Here is a 19,105-nt window from a genome sequence, read left to right on the forward strand (position 1 = left end):
AAGAGCGATTTCTTCCTCTTGTGCTGAGACGGGAGCATTCTCTCTTCAAGAGATATGTAGTGCAGCTACTTGGGCTTCTAAGCTCTCTTTTGCCCGTCATTACAGGCTGGGGCTGGATGTGGCTTCCAGGAGGGACGCGCTTTTTGGAGCACAAGTTCTTGCGCGTGGTGTGGCTTGTTCCCGCCCTATCTAGGGATTGCTTTGATACATCCCATTCGTAATGGATTCATCTGCTGCTGATGACAAGGAAGGGAAAATTAGGTTCTTACCTTGGTAATTTTCTTTCCTTTAGTCACAGCAGATGAATCCATGATCCCTCCCTGATTGACTCTGTTTTGTGTTCAGTTTTTCCTGCAGACATGTTCCCTCATTGGGAGAAGTTGGAAAACAGTCTTCAGGATTTCTGTTCTACTACAGGAGGTTGAGTTTGTCCCTCATTTGTGTTATTGCTCCTGTTCTGGGGCGTTAGTTCGCTGTGAGGAAAGTTCATGTTGTTCTACTTTGCGGTTTAACACTGCTTTGGAAGCTTCAAAATACTGAGAGGCAGATGAAGCTAGCCGTCCTAGAGGCACTATGGTTTTCAGTGTTCTCTATCTCCCCCTGCTGGTAGGTAGACACAACCCATTCGTAATGGATTCATCTGCTGTGACTAAAGGAAAGAAAATTACCAAGGTAAGAACCTAATTTTCTCATTATACTGTAAACTACTGAAAGTTGAATCTGATAACTTGCACATATTTCTGCATAGACTGACTAGAATTTGCATCCAGTAAAACAAGTCTCTCTATCTTTGTAGGTTCTTCAATTCTGGACGCATATTGTGAAATATGGCAACACAAGGTATGTGTGCCAGTAGTGTTTCTAAATTTGATCTGACAAGTGGTGGTCTGATTGTTATCCAGCCTTAGCCATTATTAATCTTGTTTGTCTTGCTGTTGCATTACCAATACCTGGGATGTGGTGGTGAGCCTGTTTTTCCATGAAATATATAACGAGAAATGAAAATAAATACAAAGAGCCTTATGAACAGTATTTTGTTAAATGTTTATGGTTGCTGTATGTGTAGCTGTTTAAACACAATGTCTTATAACAAGTTATGACAGCCTAGTATAGATTTGCACAGTGACAGAAAATTTACCCATCCCCCAACAGAATCTAACCTGTACCCGCTAAGATCCGTTCCATCCTCACTCACAGACTTCCATTTCCTCCCTTCCCAAACAGGCTCCTTTGGTTTTTGGGGGCGTTTTTCAGTATTCAGCCAATCGGTGTTCCGAGGCTGGTGTTCTGGCTGCTTCTCTGGGCGTTCCAAGCCTCATGCACCAATTCCCTCACTTGTATGCTGATGATCAGAAGCCCAGTGCTATCCCAAACAATGTTCTAAAAATAGCGCTGGAACAGTGTAGGGCTTTAACGCTCCTATGATCAAAGCTAACAGCATGCGAATTTAGGTACGCTATTAGTTCTGATGATAGGGATGAAGTGCAGGAGGATTATGCATAAGCGTGCACTCGGACACAATCCTCCCACACTTGTTTGACAGGTCCAGGGTGTCAAAAGTCCTGACATGGCAAACAAGCGCAGAGGTCCATGAGATCCCTGGACTTCCCAATCACAGAGGTTCGGTGGAACTCCAGTCACGGGACCCCCCCCCCCCCCCTCGGCACTGCCACCCACCCTGGTGGTCTATTGGTTCTTGACTCCTCCACCTTAAATGGTGGAGGAGGGAATAGCACTCTCACTTCCTTTGAGTGCCGCGTCCAAAATTGTGGTGCCCTGCCCAGTGCATCACTACCATATAAGGAAGTTTCTCCTTATATGACAGGGAAGCCCCGCCCAGCATGTTTCGCAGACTCGGGGGCTATGATCATGGGTCGGGAGGAAACGCGGGTGCTAGTATGGTTCTAATAGCCTCTAGTGCCCAAGCTTGCTACTGATCATCGGCCCATGGGTGTGTTCCAAGCTTCATTCTGGTATTATCTGAATTTTGACTACACTCCATGAGAATCCCGTGGCAATTTATTCCATCCCCACAAAAATCCCATGGATTCTGCAGGATTCCTGCAGTCCCCATTCCCATGCAGTGCTCTACAGTCTAGGTACCTGTTGCACAATAGAATGATGTACCAAGTCTTCTAAGAAGTTGAGCTGAATCATTTAAAGCTGCTTTTGTCTTGTAGCAGATTTGATGGAGTTGGACATGGCAATGGAACCAGATCGAAAAGCTGCTGTTAGCCACTGGCAGCAACAATCTTACCTTGACTCTGGTATTCATTCTGGTGCCACAACTACAGCCCCTTCCCTGAGTGGTAAGGGCAATCCTGAAGAAGAGGATGTGGATGCTAGTCAGGCAATATATGAGTGGGAGCAAGGGTTTTCACAGTCCTTCTCACAGGAACAAGTGGCAGGTAAGGTAGCAAAATCTGTGCTTGATTCGTACATCTTATTTGGTGCATTGAGTGTAAGGAAAAAGTTGGTATGAATGGATTATGGAACTATAGCAGTGGATAGAAACTAGGGTGTGAAATCTAATGTGTCATAGAGAGTTACAGGTGTGCTGTGAAATTTCTGTCACTGGCTGATGCTTTCTCTAGTTTTGTAGTCTCTTTGACTGCCAGGGGTAAGTCGGTGAACAGCATGTCCTATTTGCTGCCTCATCTCTGTTGGCTTCCCCCTAAAATTGGAATGCACAAGGCAAGGAAGACTTGCGAGGTATGGGAACCCTGGTGTTCCAGCAGAACTGGCTGAGGAAGCAGCAGCAAGTAACTTTGTCTGATTTGCTTGGCAGATGGAAGGTGATACTGAGGTGGAAGTTGATTGCATGAGGATGTGGAGAGGGTTTATGCTGGGCAATTTTGGGGACTGAAGGGGGGTGGGGAGGTAAGACACTATGCCAGATGTGAGGAATGAGATTTATGCTAGGGGAAATACTAGGAGTGAGGGAGGAAAGGAAAGGATTGTGATTAAGCACACTATGAAAGGTTGGGAATTGGTATCTTAGCTTATTACCCTGAGTAGTTTTAGCCATGTTGACTTTGAAAGGGCTAATTTGTTGGTGGCCTGTTTCCAGACATTGATGGGCAGTTTGCAATGACCAGAGCTCAACGAGTGCGTGCTGCTATGTTTCCTGAAACGCTGGATGAGGGCATGCAGATTCCATCTACACAGTTTGATGCAGCTCATCCTACCAATGTACAGCGCCTGGCAGAACCTTCTCAGATGCTGAAACATGCTGTTGTCAACTTGATAAACTATCAGGATGATGCAGAACTGGCAACTCGTGCCATCCCTGAGTTGACTAAACTTCTGAATGATGAGGACCAGGTAGGCAGGTGTTAGAAATCCAAGTTCTATATCAGATCTAATTCATGAAGTAATCAGTATCATGTGAATTTTTATTCTTCCCGTTTGGCTGTTTTGTGGCAACTCTAACCAGATTTTGATGTACGTCACGTAAGAAGCCTGTTGTAGCCAAAGTGTACGTTAACACATTTTGCAAAAAAATCTTAAGGGTTTATTGCTTGTGTTACAGAATCTGAGTTAGTTCAGGGGTTCTCAGCCCAGTCCTTCGGACACACCTAGCCAGTCAAGTTTACAGCATATTGGTAATGAATATGCGCAAGGTAAATTTGCATGCACTATCTCATGCATATTCATTGTGGATATCCTGAAAACCTGACTGGCTGGGTATGCCCTGAGGGACTGGGTTGAGAACCCCTGGACTAGTGGAAAGAGCATATTTCATAAGACTAACGAAGCCAAATAATATGGAGGCTAGTAGGAACCAGAACTCTCTGATAGTGTAACTTCTATTAAATTTGATCGTCTTGCACTACTTGTAGTGTTGTTACCCCCCCCCCCCCCCCCCCCCGGCAGATTGAGTTAGTTTTTAACAGATGTAGAGGAAAGGTTGATACCATCTGTTTTTAGCCCATTGACAGGCTTCTTTGGGAATTTTCCTGCATAATTGGGCAGAACACATAATTCCTCCTCTATCATGTTTAGCACATTTCTTCCTTCTCCCAAGAATGGTTGAAGTTTTAATATGGGAGGTTTATCTGTTTTTAGGAGTCTCCACCAGTTCTGAAGTTAGTCTTCTCTTGTACCTCCATTTCTAGTCTTAAAGGTGACCATGCTACATCTTGCACAAGTAGGAAGCCAAGCTAAACCTTTTGGAATTTATGATCTGTAGCAGTTCCTGTCCTTTAATTTTTTTCAGGTGGTGGTGAACAAAGCTGCAGTTATGGTTCATCAGCTATCTAAGAAGGAGGCGTCTCGTCATGCCATCATGCGCTCCCCTCAGATGGTTTCAGCGATTGTACGCACCATGCAGAACACAAATGATGTTGAAACTGCTCGATGCACAGCTGGCACGCTGCATAATTTGTCCCATCATCGTGAAGGCTTACTAGCCATATTCAAATCCGGAGGCATTCCTGCTCTTGTGAAAATGCTTGGGTATGCAGACTAATCCAGTTCATAACATGCCTTGTTTCATTTTATGACCGATTGCCTGTAATTTTCTTCAGTCAACAGCCAGGATTGAGTCAGGACACACGTGGGTGACGACATCATGCAGTGCAAGGGTTTCACAGCTCTTCTAGAGCTCAGAACTTAATGTAAAGTCCTGGGCATGCATTGCTGTTCCCAGGTACAGCTGTATGCTTAGCTCCTCAGTCTTATGTTGTTCCTGCTCTACTGAACATATGCAAAAACATATGTTTGAAAGGTTTTTACCTCTGCATTTCCAGTGGTCTGTCATTTCTTTAAAATTACACACAAAAAAAGTATGCTTCAGGGTTGTGATACTACCCATTATGCGTTTGGAAGAGCCAGAGATTTATTTTCTTCTGTGATAAACATTGTCTCACTTCTAAAAATTAGGATCTTTTTCTGGATCTTGTATCATTTCCCAGTCAGGGTTCCACACTTGTCTGCAATATTATTGTGTGTGTGTGGGGGGGGGGGGGGGGGGGGGGGGGGAAAGGGGTATCCAGATTTTTAATAATTTAGAATGGATGTCAATCTTGTTTTGAGTTGTGATTGTAATGAGCTCATGGCTGAACATTGTGGTCACGTTTCCAAGCCCAAAATGACAGCCTAAACAGACTTCAGAACTGTTATGCAATGGAGAAGAATTCATCTCAAAGCAAACCCTCAAAGGATGTTCCTTCCACCTACTTACACGCTTAATCCAGCCACAATGCCAAGGATCAGTGAAGATGCTGCAGTTTTCGGAACACTTGCGTAGATCTAAGGTGAAGGCATCTTCCATGCCTCCTTTAAGCGTGTAAGTGCAAGCACATCTATACTTGAGTTCATCAAGTAACCTCTTTGAAGCGCAAGTTGGCTCATTCATCTTCAGCCTAGTCTACTCCTTCAAAAGATAGTGCTAGAACACTTCTGTCCTGTTTTGATCACTTAGCAGAGGCTAGAATGACTGTGCTATCTGTAACAGTGCAGGACATTTTCTGTACCAACAGCACAACTGTTGTGCCCAAGTTCAGCTTCAGTCCTCTTTTACAAAGGCTGGTTGCCCAGCCTCGAGTGTCCTACTTCACCCTTTAGCTACAGGCTATGCTGCAGTACTGGATCTGTGTGGTTCAGTTGTCCTGTGCTGTACTGGTTTATTACTATCCTAACAGGTGTTTCCAGTACCAGGTGGGGAGCCCATTTAGATTTGCAGTCCAAAAAACTTTTTCCAAGTCGGTCACCAGTACCTTTGAGTCATTTAAAGTCTTTCTGGCTACCATCTTTGAGCTTGCAGAGTATTTAAATGGACAACCAGGCTGCCACGTTTTATGTCAAGCAGGGAGGGACAGGTCCCTTCACTGGGAAGCAACAAATGATTTGGGATTTTGTATTTGACAGAATCAGCCAATGAACTTGCGTTTTTCAAGCCCATGAGTGGTCCTTGGATTGCAGAACTGTGAACATCTATCAGTCCTTGGGATCCCAGATACAGACCTCTCCTCCAGCAGCAAAAACACAAAGCTGCCTCTTATTCAGTTAACGCATATCTTCAGGTCCACTGATGAGGAATACACTAGCCATTCTTAAGACTTGGCTTCTACTTGATGCTTATCCCCTATCCCACTCATTGGAAAGACCCTGCAGAAATTTCAACTGAGGACTGCCAATACCAATTCAAGATATTGATTGCAAGAAAACAATCTTTTCAAATGTACTTCAAGTGGAAGAGGTTTTCCATAGGGTGCTTCAAACATTAACCCATTAACTGTCCTGACTCTGTTTTGCACTACTTATCTGTATCCTTGCTCCTCTATCGGAGTATGTCTTGATACTCTCCAGATCTGGGGTGCTTCAGTTGACTGAACTTCGGCTCTCTGCCCTGTCAGTCTCGTCTCATAAATGGGCTTCATGTCAAACCACTTTGCAGAATCTTGAGTTTTCCCTGTACCTCTTATGAAGTTGCTTTCCTGGTAACATGCTTTAGTGAAGCAGATTACATTGGCTCAAACAGCACTTTCCATTATGTAGCTTCCCACTATTTCAGAACCTGTGGGATACTAGCAGGTAGAAATAGAGAACTGAGCTGTGGCATATCTTTTGGCATCCAGTCCACTCCTCAGTATTTTCTATCTCCAACAGGTGGATGGACACACTTTTCGGCCTCTGGTTCTGAGTGATTGGCTGCTGGTCCCTGTCTCTGATCCCCTGCAAATTAATTCTTCCTTAGCCAGCAGATGAATCCACTAGAGATCACAAACTGGAGTACTGAATGACCAGCCCCTCCATCAGTCGGTATCTCTCTTTCTAGCAGGTGGTGAATGACTTCTCACCAGCTCCTGGATTTTTTGTGACTGGGGCTACTCCTGGGCTATTTTTAGCCAGTCTAGTCTTGGGGTGCTTGGCTACTTGGAGCCATCCTTAGGGGGCATACCTGGCTGGGTCCCTGCCTCATCACGTGTCCCCGAGCCTCCCAGTGTGTGTTCTGGTGGTTCCCTTTCTCACCAATTAAAAAAAAAAAAAAAAAGAGCACAGAGCCAGGGAAGATCAGGGACGGGATTCATTGAGTTTCCCTGAGAGTTTTCACCTGCAGGGTGCCCTAGCTAGCCTAGCCTTCACCTCTCCCCTTTTTCCTGTGGAGCACTCCTTTCCAGCACAATAACCTTTTTTTTTTTTTAAAGTGGGTTTACTGGAGAGCAGGAGTCAGAGTATCTGCCCTGATCCTTTCCCATCTGGGGTGAGACTTGTAGAGACTGTGAGCTTGGGGGAGCAGCCATCAGTGGTAAGTTTGACTAAAGTTTGACTTGGAACCACTTGGTGGACTGCAAGTTCCACTTGGTGCAGGGAAGGGATTCTGACTCACTGCTTGTAACTACGTTGTGCTACACTTATGACAAGTCAGGGTTAATGGTGATGCCCGCTGAGGCAGTTGAGCAGTTTTCCCATTGTGGGACCCACTGGCCAGCGAAGGTATCCCATGGGAATCCAGCTGGGAATCCCTTGGGACATGGGGGAAACGGTCGGTGGTAGCAAGTCTTCAGATTTGGCACAGCATTCAAATATGCTGGGGACTTTGGGCTCTCCAGTAGGGCCGGTGCACAGTGAGATGCAGGAGAGCACAAGAGTGGCACTATTTTACAATTTCAATATAACATTCAGCTGTAATGGGATATTTGTTTTCTCTGGAGATTATATTGTTCTTACACCAGGCCTATTTACTGAACCAGGGACAGTCAGAGTTGCTGCAAGGTGCTTCAGTTTCTTGCCCCATTTAGCCTCCTGTGTCCACCCCTGGAGGTCTCGCTTCTTCTCCCTTCTTTTCTGATGTGGTCTCGGTCTATTCAGAGGATCCATCATTAATGGAGGGAGATGACCCGAAAGTACTAAGGTTCTTTCATAAAAAAGGAGCTTGGTACTATTATTTCTGAGGCATTGGTGGTGCTTTCCATTGAGGAGCCTTGTGCTTTGGCATCAGGAGTTCCATCGTTGTCAATCATGAGGGGCCTTGCAGATCCTTCTGAGGCCTCCAGATGCATTCAGGCATTCAAGATGTGATTACAGCAGAATGGGTCTCACCGGATTCAGGGCTGAGAGTGGGAAAGAGCCATGGCTCACCTCTACCTACTGGTTCTAGAGGAGAAAGGAATTGCAGCTTCCCAGGGTGAAGTCGCTTGTTACAGCAGTAACTATGACAACCACCTTGCCTCCGGTGGAAGAGGGCATTGCCCTAAATGACCTACAAGATAGGAAGCTAGTAAGGCTCATTGAAACAAGCCTTTGAAGTGGCCTCTTTGGGCCTTTAAGTGACAGTGTGCAGTTTGTTCGTTGCTAGAGTAAGGCAGTCTAGGTTCAGGCCACTATAGATTCTTTGCTGGCGCTCCGGGCCATTGTTCCAGTTCCCCAGGGTGATCAGGGACAAGGCAGATAACTCCATCTACTTCATTATCCCAAAGAAGGAAGGCACCTTTCACCTGTTCTTAGATCTCAAAGGTCTAAACCACTGCCTCAGAGTGTCCACTTTCGCATGGATGCTAAGAGCAGTCAGTCTTGGTTCAAGCGGAAAAATTTCTTACTGCCTTTTATCTCAAGGAGGCAGTTTGTCTGTCTTCTGCAGTCGGGTGATCAAGAAGAGCAGGCAAACTCCATCGCAATATCTAGACTTTCTATTTGACACAGCAAGGGAGATCAATGCTGGTTCAACAGATTTGTCTTCAGTTAAAGGCAGGCCCAGGTTTTGGGATCAATGATGGCAGCTATGGAAGCCTTTGGCAGGGGCTCATATGCGACCATTACAGGAGTCTCTTCTGAGCCATTGGTCCCTGCATCACAGAAGTATGACCTTCATCTCCCTTGGATACCGGTTGCTAGATTATGCAGTAGTGGTTGTTACCCAGGAATTTAACTGTCGGAGCTCCCTTTCCAATAATACCCTCTGAGGTGGTGACAACGGATGCCAGCAAGTCACGTTAGGGAGCTCATTACACGTTCCATCTAGCACAGGGCATCAGGATGGAACATTAGTCTTCTGTAGTTGGTTGCTTGTAGCTCAGGGCATTGTGGAATGCCTTATGTGTAAAAGGGGCGATCAAGGAAGACAAAGAAATAGCAGAAAAACTAAATGAGTTCTTTGCTTCGGTCTTCACCGAGGAAGATTTGGGTAGGATACCGGTGCTGGACAGGGTATTCGAAGCTGAAGAGTCGGAAAAACTTATTGAAATATCTGTAAATCTGGACGACGTAATGGAGCCGTTCTGCAAACTGAAGAGTAGCAAAACTCCTGGACCGGATGGTATTCACCCTAGGATACTGATAGAACTAAAAAATGAGCTGGCAGAGCTACTGTTATTGATTTGTAATTTATCCTTAAAATCGAGCGTGGTACCGGAAGATTGGAGGGTGGCCAATGTAACGCCGATATTTAGAAAAGGTTCCAGAGGAGACCTGGGAAATTATAGACCGGATCAGGCGACCCTCAGGGGGAGGAATGCTGGCTTCGGCCTAACCCCTGGTAAGCCTTCCTCAGCTGAGAGGTGCCCAGCTCTACCACCGGCTGCCTTTCAGGTGCTGTGGAGGACTTGCAGCTCATCTGCATATCCTTCACAGCCTTCTCCGGGGTGACTTCCAGGTCCACTCCGATCCACTCAGGGCCTCCGCTCTTGGTGCTGCGTGCCGGGCATTTTTCTCTTTACATCTATTTTCTCCCAGTCACTACTGACCTCACCCAATTATATCTAATTCTGAATCACGCTATGGCCCCTATACACATTCTTTTCCTTGCCCTGTCCCTTCCTAGTCTTTTCCCTCACCCCCTACTTCTCTCCACTACAGGAACTCACTGCCCATCCATCAACTTCATCACCTCACCTTCTCTCCTACCCTCTTCCTCCCTCTTAGCTTTTAATCTTCATCTCTTTCTTCCTTCCATTTTGCCTTCCCCATTCCACCTAAATACATCTCGCCTTTGACACCTTCATGGCCACACCTCTCCTACTCTCCTCTGCTCTTTTACTCCTTCTCTTACTCTCAGCCGGTGACATCAATCCCAATCCTGGCCCTCCTCACCAACTATTATCCCAACTCTACAGATCTCACCGTGACCTCTTTAACCTCATCACTATTCCTCTACTCCCCTTCTCTTGCGCCCTTTGGAATGCCCGTTCTATCTGAAACAAACTCCCATATGTTCATGACCTCTTTATCTCACGTCACCTCCATCTGCTCGCCATAACAGAAACCTGGCTCTGCCCTGATGACTCTGCTTCAGTCGCAGCCCTCTGCCATGGCGGTTATCTTTTTTTACATACTCCTCGCCCTGCTGGCTGCGGGGGCGGTGTTGGTTTACTTCTCTCTCCCTCCTCCAGATTTCAACCCCTTCTTCCACCTCAATTTCACTGTTTTTCCTCCTTTGAAGTCCACTCTATCCGCCTTTTCTCTCCTCTGCCTCTTTGAATAGCGGTCATTTATCGTCCCCCTGATAAGTCCCTTTCATCCTTTCTCAGTGACTTTGCCTGGCTTACCTTCTTCTATGATCCTTTCTCCCCCTCTCTCATCCTTGGTGACTTTAATATTCCTGCTAATGATCCTTCTAACATATTTCCAAGTTACTCGCTTTAACATCCTCCTTTAATCTCCAACTATGCTCCACCTCTCCCACTCATCAAAATGGTCACTGTCTTTATCTTATCTTCTCCTCCCAACTGTTCACCCTTTAGTTTCCTTGCCTCTGATCTTCCCCTCTCTGATCACCATCTTGTAACTTTCACACTTAAATCTCCTCCCTCCCAGTCCCGTTTTACCTTATCTAATTTATCTAGGAATCTTCACGGTATTGACCCTTCATCTCTATCCTCCCATGTTTCAAACCTCCTCTCGACTGTGGCACCATCCACGTCTGTCAACGAGGCTGTTTCTTCTTACAACAATACTCTATCCTCTGCCTTAGACACTCTTGCACCTTTGATGACCTGCCCTATAAGGCCCTATAAGGTACAAAACCCCAACCTTGGCTGACTTCTAATATCCGCTACCTACGTTCCTGTACCCGCTCTGCAGAATGCCTCTGGCGGAAATCTCGGGCCCTTGCTGATTTCTTACACTTTAAGTTCATGCTGACCTCCTTCCAATCTGCTCTTTTACGCGCCAAACAGGATTATTATAGTCATTCCGTGTCAAGTGGACCAGGGGTCCCCACCTCACCATCTCAGATTTTGATGAAATTTGGTACATAGTTTCTTTATGACAAAAAACTAAGCTGTGCAAAATTTTAGTTCAAAAGACTAAAAATTGGAGGTTCTAGGGGACCTCAAGTAAAGGGTTGCAAAATGTCACCTGAGCAAAAATGACATTTTGGGCCAACTTCCAGAAGCTGTAAAACTGGAAGTTTTAGTAGTACAAGGGGGATATTTGGAGAACCTGCACTACTTTTAGGGCTTAATGAACTGGCAAAACCCCATGTTCCTAGTCCTCTTACCTTTTGAATGGTTTAGGCTCAAACTTTGCCAAAAAAACCGGCAAAAATCAATTTACTGCAATGTTGAGGCTGCTGTAGTTTCTAAACTAGTTGGCCTTTCAGGTTGATTTTTGGTAGGTGTACTAAATGCACGGCTGTAATGAGGCATTCCAATTTGCAGCACTTTCCTTCAAGTGGTTGAAAAATTATAAGCGTTCAAAGTTGGTATAAAAAGCATTTTTGCCCATTTTGGGCTATCTTTGATGCCCTTGGTCTCCAGTGGGACAGCTTCAATATTCTTTCTTTTAGCACCATTAGAAAGAGCAGATTTCCTTCTATCAGAATATGTAGTTTTCATTTTCAAGTCTCTTCATATAAGGATTGCCAAAATGCCCTCAAATGTTTGCGGGCAGCAGCCTGTGATTTCTTCACTACACCCTTGATACAAGTGTAGTAAAAGTGATTCTTCCTTCAAAAAGCACCAATTTTTTAAAATAAAGAACACATTATGTTATAAAACTGTATTCAAGAAAACAAAAAAACAGGAATGTTTTTTTTAGGATGTGGAAGGATGAGGCCAGGTTTCATAACAGGTTTAAAGAAAACTGCAGTCAGTTAGGTTCTTTGCAAAAATTCAAACTTTTTCAACAGTAAGGATTCATGATGAAGGCAAATAGTTGATCCAGCATCGAAAAGTTGACTAGAACGCTCTTGTAACAACTTCTGTTGATCAGGCAGAAGCTCTTCAATTAATTTCAAACCTTTATTTTTATTGTATGTCAGTAAATGACACTCTGATGTATTTGAACAGCCAACTGAGCAAAGTGGAAATTCATCTGATCTTTCTGGATCCATTGATGACCATTTGCATCAGTTCAACAAACGCATTTATTCTTGCAATCAGGTTTTCAATGGGTAAAATTTTACTTCAGTCTAAAGTGATTAATATCTGATAGAAGGAAATCTGCTCTTTCTAATGGTGCTAAAAGAAAGAATATTGAAGCTGTCCCACTGGAGACCAAGGGCATCAAAGATAGCCCAAAATGGGCAAAAATGCTTTTTATACAAATTTGAACGCTTATAATTTTTCAACCACTTGAAGGAAAGTGCTGCAAATTGGAATGCCTCATTACAGCCGTGCATTTAGTACACCTACCAAAAATCAACCTGAAAGGCCAACTAGTTTAGAAACTACAGCAGCCTCAACATTGCTGTAAATTGATTTTTGCCGTTTCTTTTGGCAAAGTTTGAGCCTAAATCATTCAAAAAGTAAGAGGACTAGGAACATGGGGTTTTGCCAGTTCATTAAGCCCTAAATGTAGTGCAGGTTCTCCAAATATCCCCCTTGTACTACTAAAACTTCCAGTTTTACAGCTTCTGGAAGTTGGCCCAAAATGTCATTTTTGCTCAGGCGACATTTTGCAACCCTTTACTTGAGGTCCCCTAGAACCTCCAATTTTTAGTCTTTTGAACTAAAATTTTGCACAGCTTAGTTTTTTTATCATAAAGAAACTATGTACCAAATTTCATCAAAATCTGAGATGGTGAGGTGGGGACGACCTTTAAAATTGGTCCACTTGACACGGAATGACTCTATATCCAACTGACTCTCTTGGCTCTAACCCTTGACTTCTCTTCACATTGAACTCTCTCCTCAAGGTGCCCCCCCCCAACTCCCCCTTCATTATCTCCTCAGACCCTTGCTAAATTCTTTCACGACGAGGTTCAAAAGATAAACCTTGCATTCTCAACCTCACCACCTCTCCCTCCACTAGTCCGTTCCCCTCTCTCTCCTTCCCCTCATTCCCTTTCATCCTTTCCTGAAGTTGCTATTGAGGAAACTACACTTCTCCTTTCTTCCTCAAAATGTACCACCTGTTCCTCTGATCCCATTCCCACCCACCTTCTTAATGCCATCTCTCCTGCTCTTACTCCTTTTATCTGTCACATTCTCAACCTCTCACTTTCCACTGCGATTGTCCCTGCTGCCTTTAAACATGCTGTGGTCACACCTCTCCTTAAGAAGCCTTCACTCGACCCTACTTGTCCCTCTAATTACCGACCCATCCTTCCCTTTCTCTCCAAATTATTTGAGCGTGCTGTTCACCGCCACTGCCTTGATTTTCTCTCCTCACATGCTGTTCTTGACCCACTACAGTCTGGTTTTCGCCCTCTCCACTCAACCGAAACTGCGCTTACTAAAGTCTCCAATGACCTATTACTGGCTAAATCCAGAGGTCAATATTCCATCCTCATTCTTCTTGATCTTTCCGCTGCTTTTGACACTGTCGATCACAGCATACTTCTCGATTCCAGGGCTCTGTCCTTTCCTGGTTCTCTTCCTACCTCTCCCTCCGCACCTTTAGTGTTCACTCTGGTGGATCCTCTTCTACTTCTATCCCTCTGCCTGTCGGCGTACCTCAGGGTTCTGTTCTTGGTCCCCTCCTCTTTTCTTTTTTTTTTTTTGATTTATAGAAGTTTTTATTGAATAATGGTGTTACAGAACACTTAAGCAAGAATATTATGCAAGTCAACTCAGCACACATTCAAACAAATATCAGATTTTTCACTTTTTAAACAGAAGATAAGGTCCTGTAGCCATTTTAGTTGAATTGTATTGACACTTCAAAAATTTTTTAATTTTCTTATTAAATATCTATCCCCCTAACCCAAGTTAAACCTCCCTCTTACCCCTATCCCTCCCTCCCCCATCCCTCATCTCTCTTCCAATCTTATACCCTCCATCAAGCACATGCTTTCAAAAAAGATGTCCAAACTTTTTCCCATTTGGGCAAGGAATGGCGCTTGACAGCTGCCAACCTCTCCATATCACAAATATATCTTACTTTCGTAATCCAAGACACCAGTGAGGGAACCCGCTCCACCTTCCACTGTTGAGCCAAATTTATTCCAGCAGCATGCAAGGATCCCCTCACAAGTGCCCACTGACTAGCCATAAGACCATCAGGCCTCCGACCCAAAATGAAAATCGTAGGATGCCACTGTACAGCTCTTCCCGTCCAGGCCTGAAGTCGGGACCGCACGCTCTTCCAGTAAGCCTGCGCCTTTGGACAGGTCCACCAAATGTGTCCCATAGTTCCCACTTCTCCACACTTTCTCCAACAATCTTTCGAGACATGTGCATACATATGGTGTAATCTCTGTGGAGTGAGGTACCATCTATAAAATACTTTAATGGCATTTTCCTTCACGGCTACTGCCCGGGAGGATCTCAAAATCGTCCTCTCAAGCCTAAGCCAGTCCTGCTCCGGCATGTTAAAACTAAGTTCCTGTTCCCACCTCTGTCTGTGCAGTGTATATGGCTTAATTCGTGTCCCAAAGAATTCATACAGGTAAGTAATCATACCCCGCGTGGTCCGTGTCTGTACACATATCTCTTCCAGGGGGTGTGTTTCTCTTTTCATACATTCTACATAATTAGGTCCCTGCAAGAAGTGTTGTATTTGTATGTATGCGTATCTGTCATCAAGCCTAAGTCCATAATCTTCTACCAGTCTATCAAATGGTATTATGTCTGTTCCCACATGCAGTTGCCCACACAATTCCAACCCCAATGTAGCCCATCGTCTAAATGTGGTACTCCCCACTCCCGGCCCGAACCTCGGGTTGTCAACTATGGGTGTCAACCCAGACACTAAGGGCTGGCGCTCCCCAAACATACAATCCCAGTAATGGAATGTGGCTTGAACCGTTGGTGGAAATTTATCCACCTGCCCTCTGTTTACCAGGTAGCCACATTAAGTGCCCTAATGCACGAGACCCGACCAATGTTTGTTCTATGCTCACCCATATTTTGTGGTCTTCCTTACGGAACCATTCCACCGCTGCTCTCGCCTGCGCTGCGCAATAATACCCAAATAGGTTGGGAACTCCCAGACCCCCCTCCCTCTTACTTTTATATAAAAAGGCTCTAGGTAAACGTGGTCTTTTATTGTTCCAGATAAATCGGACCAAACTGTCCTGGAGCCCGGACAAAAATGTCTCGGCAATCTGAGTGGGAGTACCTGAAACAAATATAACAACCGAGGTAAAATATTCATTTTAAGTGCTGCTATCTGCCCCATCCAGGACAATCCCATTGGCATCCATCTCTCCAAATCTCGCCTTATTTCTTTCTGGAGGCCTGGGTAGTTAACTTCAAACACCGCGGATAAGTTATGCGGAATTTGCACCCCCAAATATCTTATTGCTCGCTCCTCCCATTTGAAAGCAAAGGATGTTTTCAGCGTGTCTAATAGACCCTCCGGGACCCCCACCGCTAGGCCAACTGACTTGCTAGCATTGAGTTTGTATCCGGACACTCGAGTGTATCTCTCTATCTCTCTCATGACATTTGGGAAGGATATCAACGGTTTAGTCAGTGACAAAAGTACATCATCCGCAAATAACGCAATTTTGTGTTCCTGGCCTCCCACCTTTATCCCCGCTATGTCTACATTCTCCCGTATAGCCTCCGCCAGTGGCTCCATCGCCAGTGCAAACAAGAGGGGGGACAACGGGCACCCCTGACGTGTACCCCGCCCCAGCTTAAATGCCGCTGAATGCCCTCCGTTAACCTTCACACACGCCCTTGGGGATGTGTAGAGCGCTCGGATCCAAGTTCTATAAAGCTGTCCAATCCCCACTCTCCGGAGGACCTTATCCAGGTAGCCCCAATGGACCCGGTCGAAAGCTTTTTCTGCGTCTAGGCCTAACAGCACCGTCGGGCAAGCTTTCTTTTGCGCCTGAAATACTAAGTCCAACGTTCTTCGTATATTGTCCCCAGCCTGCCTGTTAGCCACAAATCCAACTTGGTCTGGATGGATCAGGCCCGGGAGCACCCCGCCCAATCGGTTTGCTAGCACCTTTGCCAATATTTTAACGTCTGTGTTGAGTATTGATATTGGTCTATACGCAGCGCAGTCCGTTTTATCTTTGTCCGGTTTTGGTATGATTGCTACCCACACCTCCATCATGGTCTTAGGGAGCTGGGCCCCTTCTCTCACTGAATTAATTACCAATGTAAGGTATGGGGCCAATATCCCCCCAAATGTTTTAAAGAATTCATTGGTAAATCCGTCGAGGCCCGGCACCTTTCCTGTTGGCAAGGATTTGATAACCTGGGTCACCTCTGTCACCTGAATCGGGGCTTCCAAATCCCTCTTTTGCTGTTCTGTCAACATTGCCAGTCCCCTCTCATTTAAATAGTCATCTATTTCCCCTGTCTGCACAGCAGCATCCTCCGAGTATAGAGATTCATAGTATTCTGCAAATCTTTCCCTAATCTGTGCTGAAGTGTGCAGCATGTTCCCCTTACCATCCTTCACTCTCAGAATGTGTCTGTCTGCTCTCATCTTCCTCAATTTGTGAGCCAATAGCCTCCCTGGTTTATTTGTGGACTCGTAATATACCTGCTTCAAGCGTGCCTGTACAAATTTCAAACTTTCTTCGTGCAAGCCCGCTATCTCCATTCTCACTGCTTGGAGCCTCCGATAGTCAGACACCGAGCCAGAGGCCCTATATCTAACCTCCAAGGCCCCAAGTGTCTTCATGCACTGAGCCAACCGATCTTTGTGTATTCTATTCCTCTGGCCAGCCCTCTTTATAAAATACCCTCTGGCTACCGCCTTAAAGGCGTCCCATACTATATCCAGTGCTGGTCCTGAGTCCATATTAAGCTCAAAATACTCTTGTAACACTTTTGTAAATTTAGCCACAGTGGCCGGATCTTGCAATAAGCAGTTATTCAGGGTCCATCTTTTATCTCTCGTTTCCTCTCTCAAAGAGGGGAGGACAGCCCACACCGGAGCATGATCCGAAATAGTAATGTGGCCTATGTGAGATTCCCCACCCCCCTCCGAGAGAGTCCTGTCAACAAATATATAATCCAATCTAGAATATGAAAGATGCACCTGAGAATGATAAGTATAGTCCCTCCCTCTAGGGTGTCCCTGTCTCCACACATCGTATAGCCCCATCTCATCTACAAAATTCTTCAGGGATCGAGAAATTTTCAAATCATTTGGAGCTGGAGGGGTCGACCGGTCTAGCCCCGGTTGCATAGTGGCATTAAAGGTTGCATAGTGGCATTAAAATCTCCAGCCATCAGCAACTTCCCTCTAACAAAGGCTTGCAACTCTCTATGAAGTCGCACAAAGAAGCGCTCCTGTCGCTCATTAGGGGCATAAACATTGACCAAAGTGTATTCCTCCTGCTCCAAAAGAACATGCAAGAATAAATATCGTCCCTCCACTTCCCTTTTCACATGCAATATCTGAGCCTGAACATCTCTATGAAGCATAATTGCCACTCCTCTTTTTTTAGCTCCCTTCGCATCCGAAGCAAAATATATTTTCGGATATTGCTTAAAAACTAATTGCTTCTCGTGTGATTTTAGGAAATGAGTTTCCTGTAGAAATACAACATGTGGGTGCATTCGACTTAATTCCCTCCCCAAAGCATGTCTTTTATATGGAGAATTTAGGCCTTTTACATTATAAGTGAGCAACTTAGTCAGTCATCTACATTTTTCATTACACAACCTCCTGTTGATGAAAGGTTTAGTTTAATTCCATATTTCCCTCCTTCATGCCCCTCCCTCTCCATCCCCCCTCCCCATTCTACCCCCTGAACTTGGTCCCGGACTCCCCATCCCAACTGCCCTCCCTCTCTTACCCTCCCAGTCCCTCCCTCCCTCATCTACCCACCAACCAGTGCTTTTCAGCACTACCTGGGCGCCCAGAGAAAGATAACCCCACCAGCCAAACTTAATATGAAATTAGGATTTCCACAAAGCCCCGCTCAATCCACCCCGCTCCCCCCCACCCCCCCACTGCATCCTCTGTTAACCAACTGCGAACTTCACCCCAGATCCAAATTAAACTTATTTTGATTCCCCTCTTAACTTCCTCCGGACTGTCCAGACAAGCATATATCAAGGTATTCACCCAGTTCAGTTTATAGTCGTTCAGGTCTGATTCACATTCCTCTTTCCTGCTTTCTCCACACGCTTCCACCTCTGCAACCGGCTCTTTGTAGAGGGTGCTATACCCACAGGCAGTGATTCCATCGGAGCCAATCCCGCCTCGTGCAGGAGTTTCCACGCCGCTTCCACTTTTCTGCATCGAATACTCTCTCCTTGTAGCTCAAAACAGAGAGCAAATGGGAAACCCCATCGGTATGCAATTTTTTCTTTTATCAGGATTTCGATTGCCGGTTTCATAGCTCTTCTCTGTGTTAGAGTAAATATCGATAAATCTTGATAAATCGATATTCGTGCCCCGTTGAACTCCAAAGTGGATGTCTGGCGAGCTTTCTGCCAGATCTGCTCCTTGCTGACATATGAGGTGAATCGGACCACTATATCTCTTGGTCTGTTGTCTCTGCTTTTTGCCAGGGCTCTGTGGGCTCTATCAATACCCATTTCTTCAGCGTCAAAACTTTCTCCCATCAGCTGCTCACACAGGATTCTCACCACCTTCTGGACATCCTCCGTGCCAGCGCTCTCTGGCACGCCTCGAAATCTTAAGTTCTGTCTGCGCCCGAGATTTTCAAGGTCATCTATCTGAAACCGCATCTCCTCTGCCTGCTCGTCCATCTTATTTAACCTCTTTTCCACTGCGGCGCTCTTTTCTTCCTGTTCGTCCATTTTTTCCTCCAGCATCTCAACCCTGCCCCCCAGCTCCC

General features: G+C 45.4%; 1 protein-coding gene across 5 annotated transcripts in view; it reads left to right on the forward strand.

Moving 5' to 3' along the window:
• CTNNB1 (catenin beta 1) overlaps window positions 1-19,105 on the forward strand; it is a 254,122-nt gene that overhangs the window by 59,439 nt on the left and 175,578 nt on the right. For 3 of the 5 annotated variants that reach the window (XM_030209331.1, XM_030209355.1, XM_030209322.1), the window contains exons 2-5: window positions 797-840; window positions 2,181-2,408; window positions 3,071-3,324; window positions 4,220-4,458. In XM_030209331.1, the coding sequence (XP_030065191.1) occupies window positions 828-840; window positions 2,181-2,408; window positions 3,071-3,324; window positions 4,220-4,458 (734 nt within the window). In that variant the 5' untranslated portion in view covers window positions 797-827. The remainder of the gene's footprint in view (window positions 1-796; window positions 841-2,180; window positions 2,409-3,070; window positions 3,325-4,219; window positions 4,459-19,105) is intronic. The other 2 variants (XM_030209348.1, XM_030209339.1) reach the window with 1 other exon arrangement.

Source organism: Microcaecilia unicolor, chromosome 1 (genome assembly GCF_901765095.1).
Source record: "Microcaecilia unicolor chromosome 1, aMicUni1.1, whole genome shotgun sequence".
Lineage (NCBI taxonomy): Eukaryota > Metazoa > Chordata > Amphibia > Gymnophiona > Siphonopidae > Microcaecilia > Microcaecilia unicolor.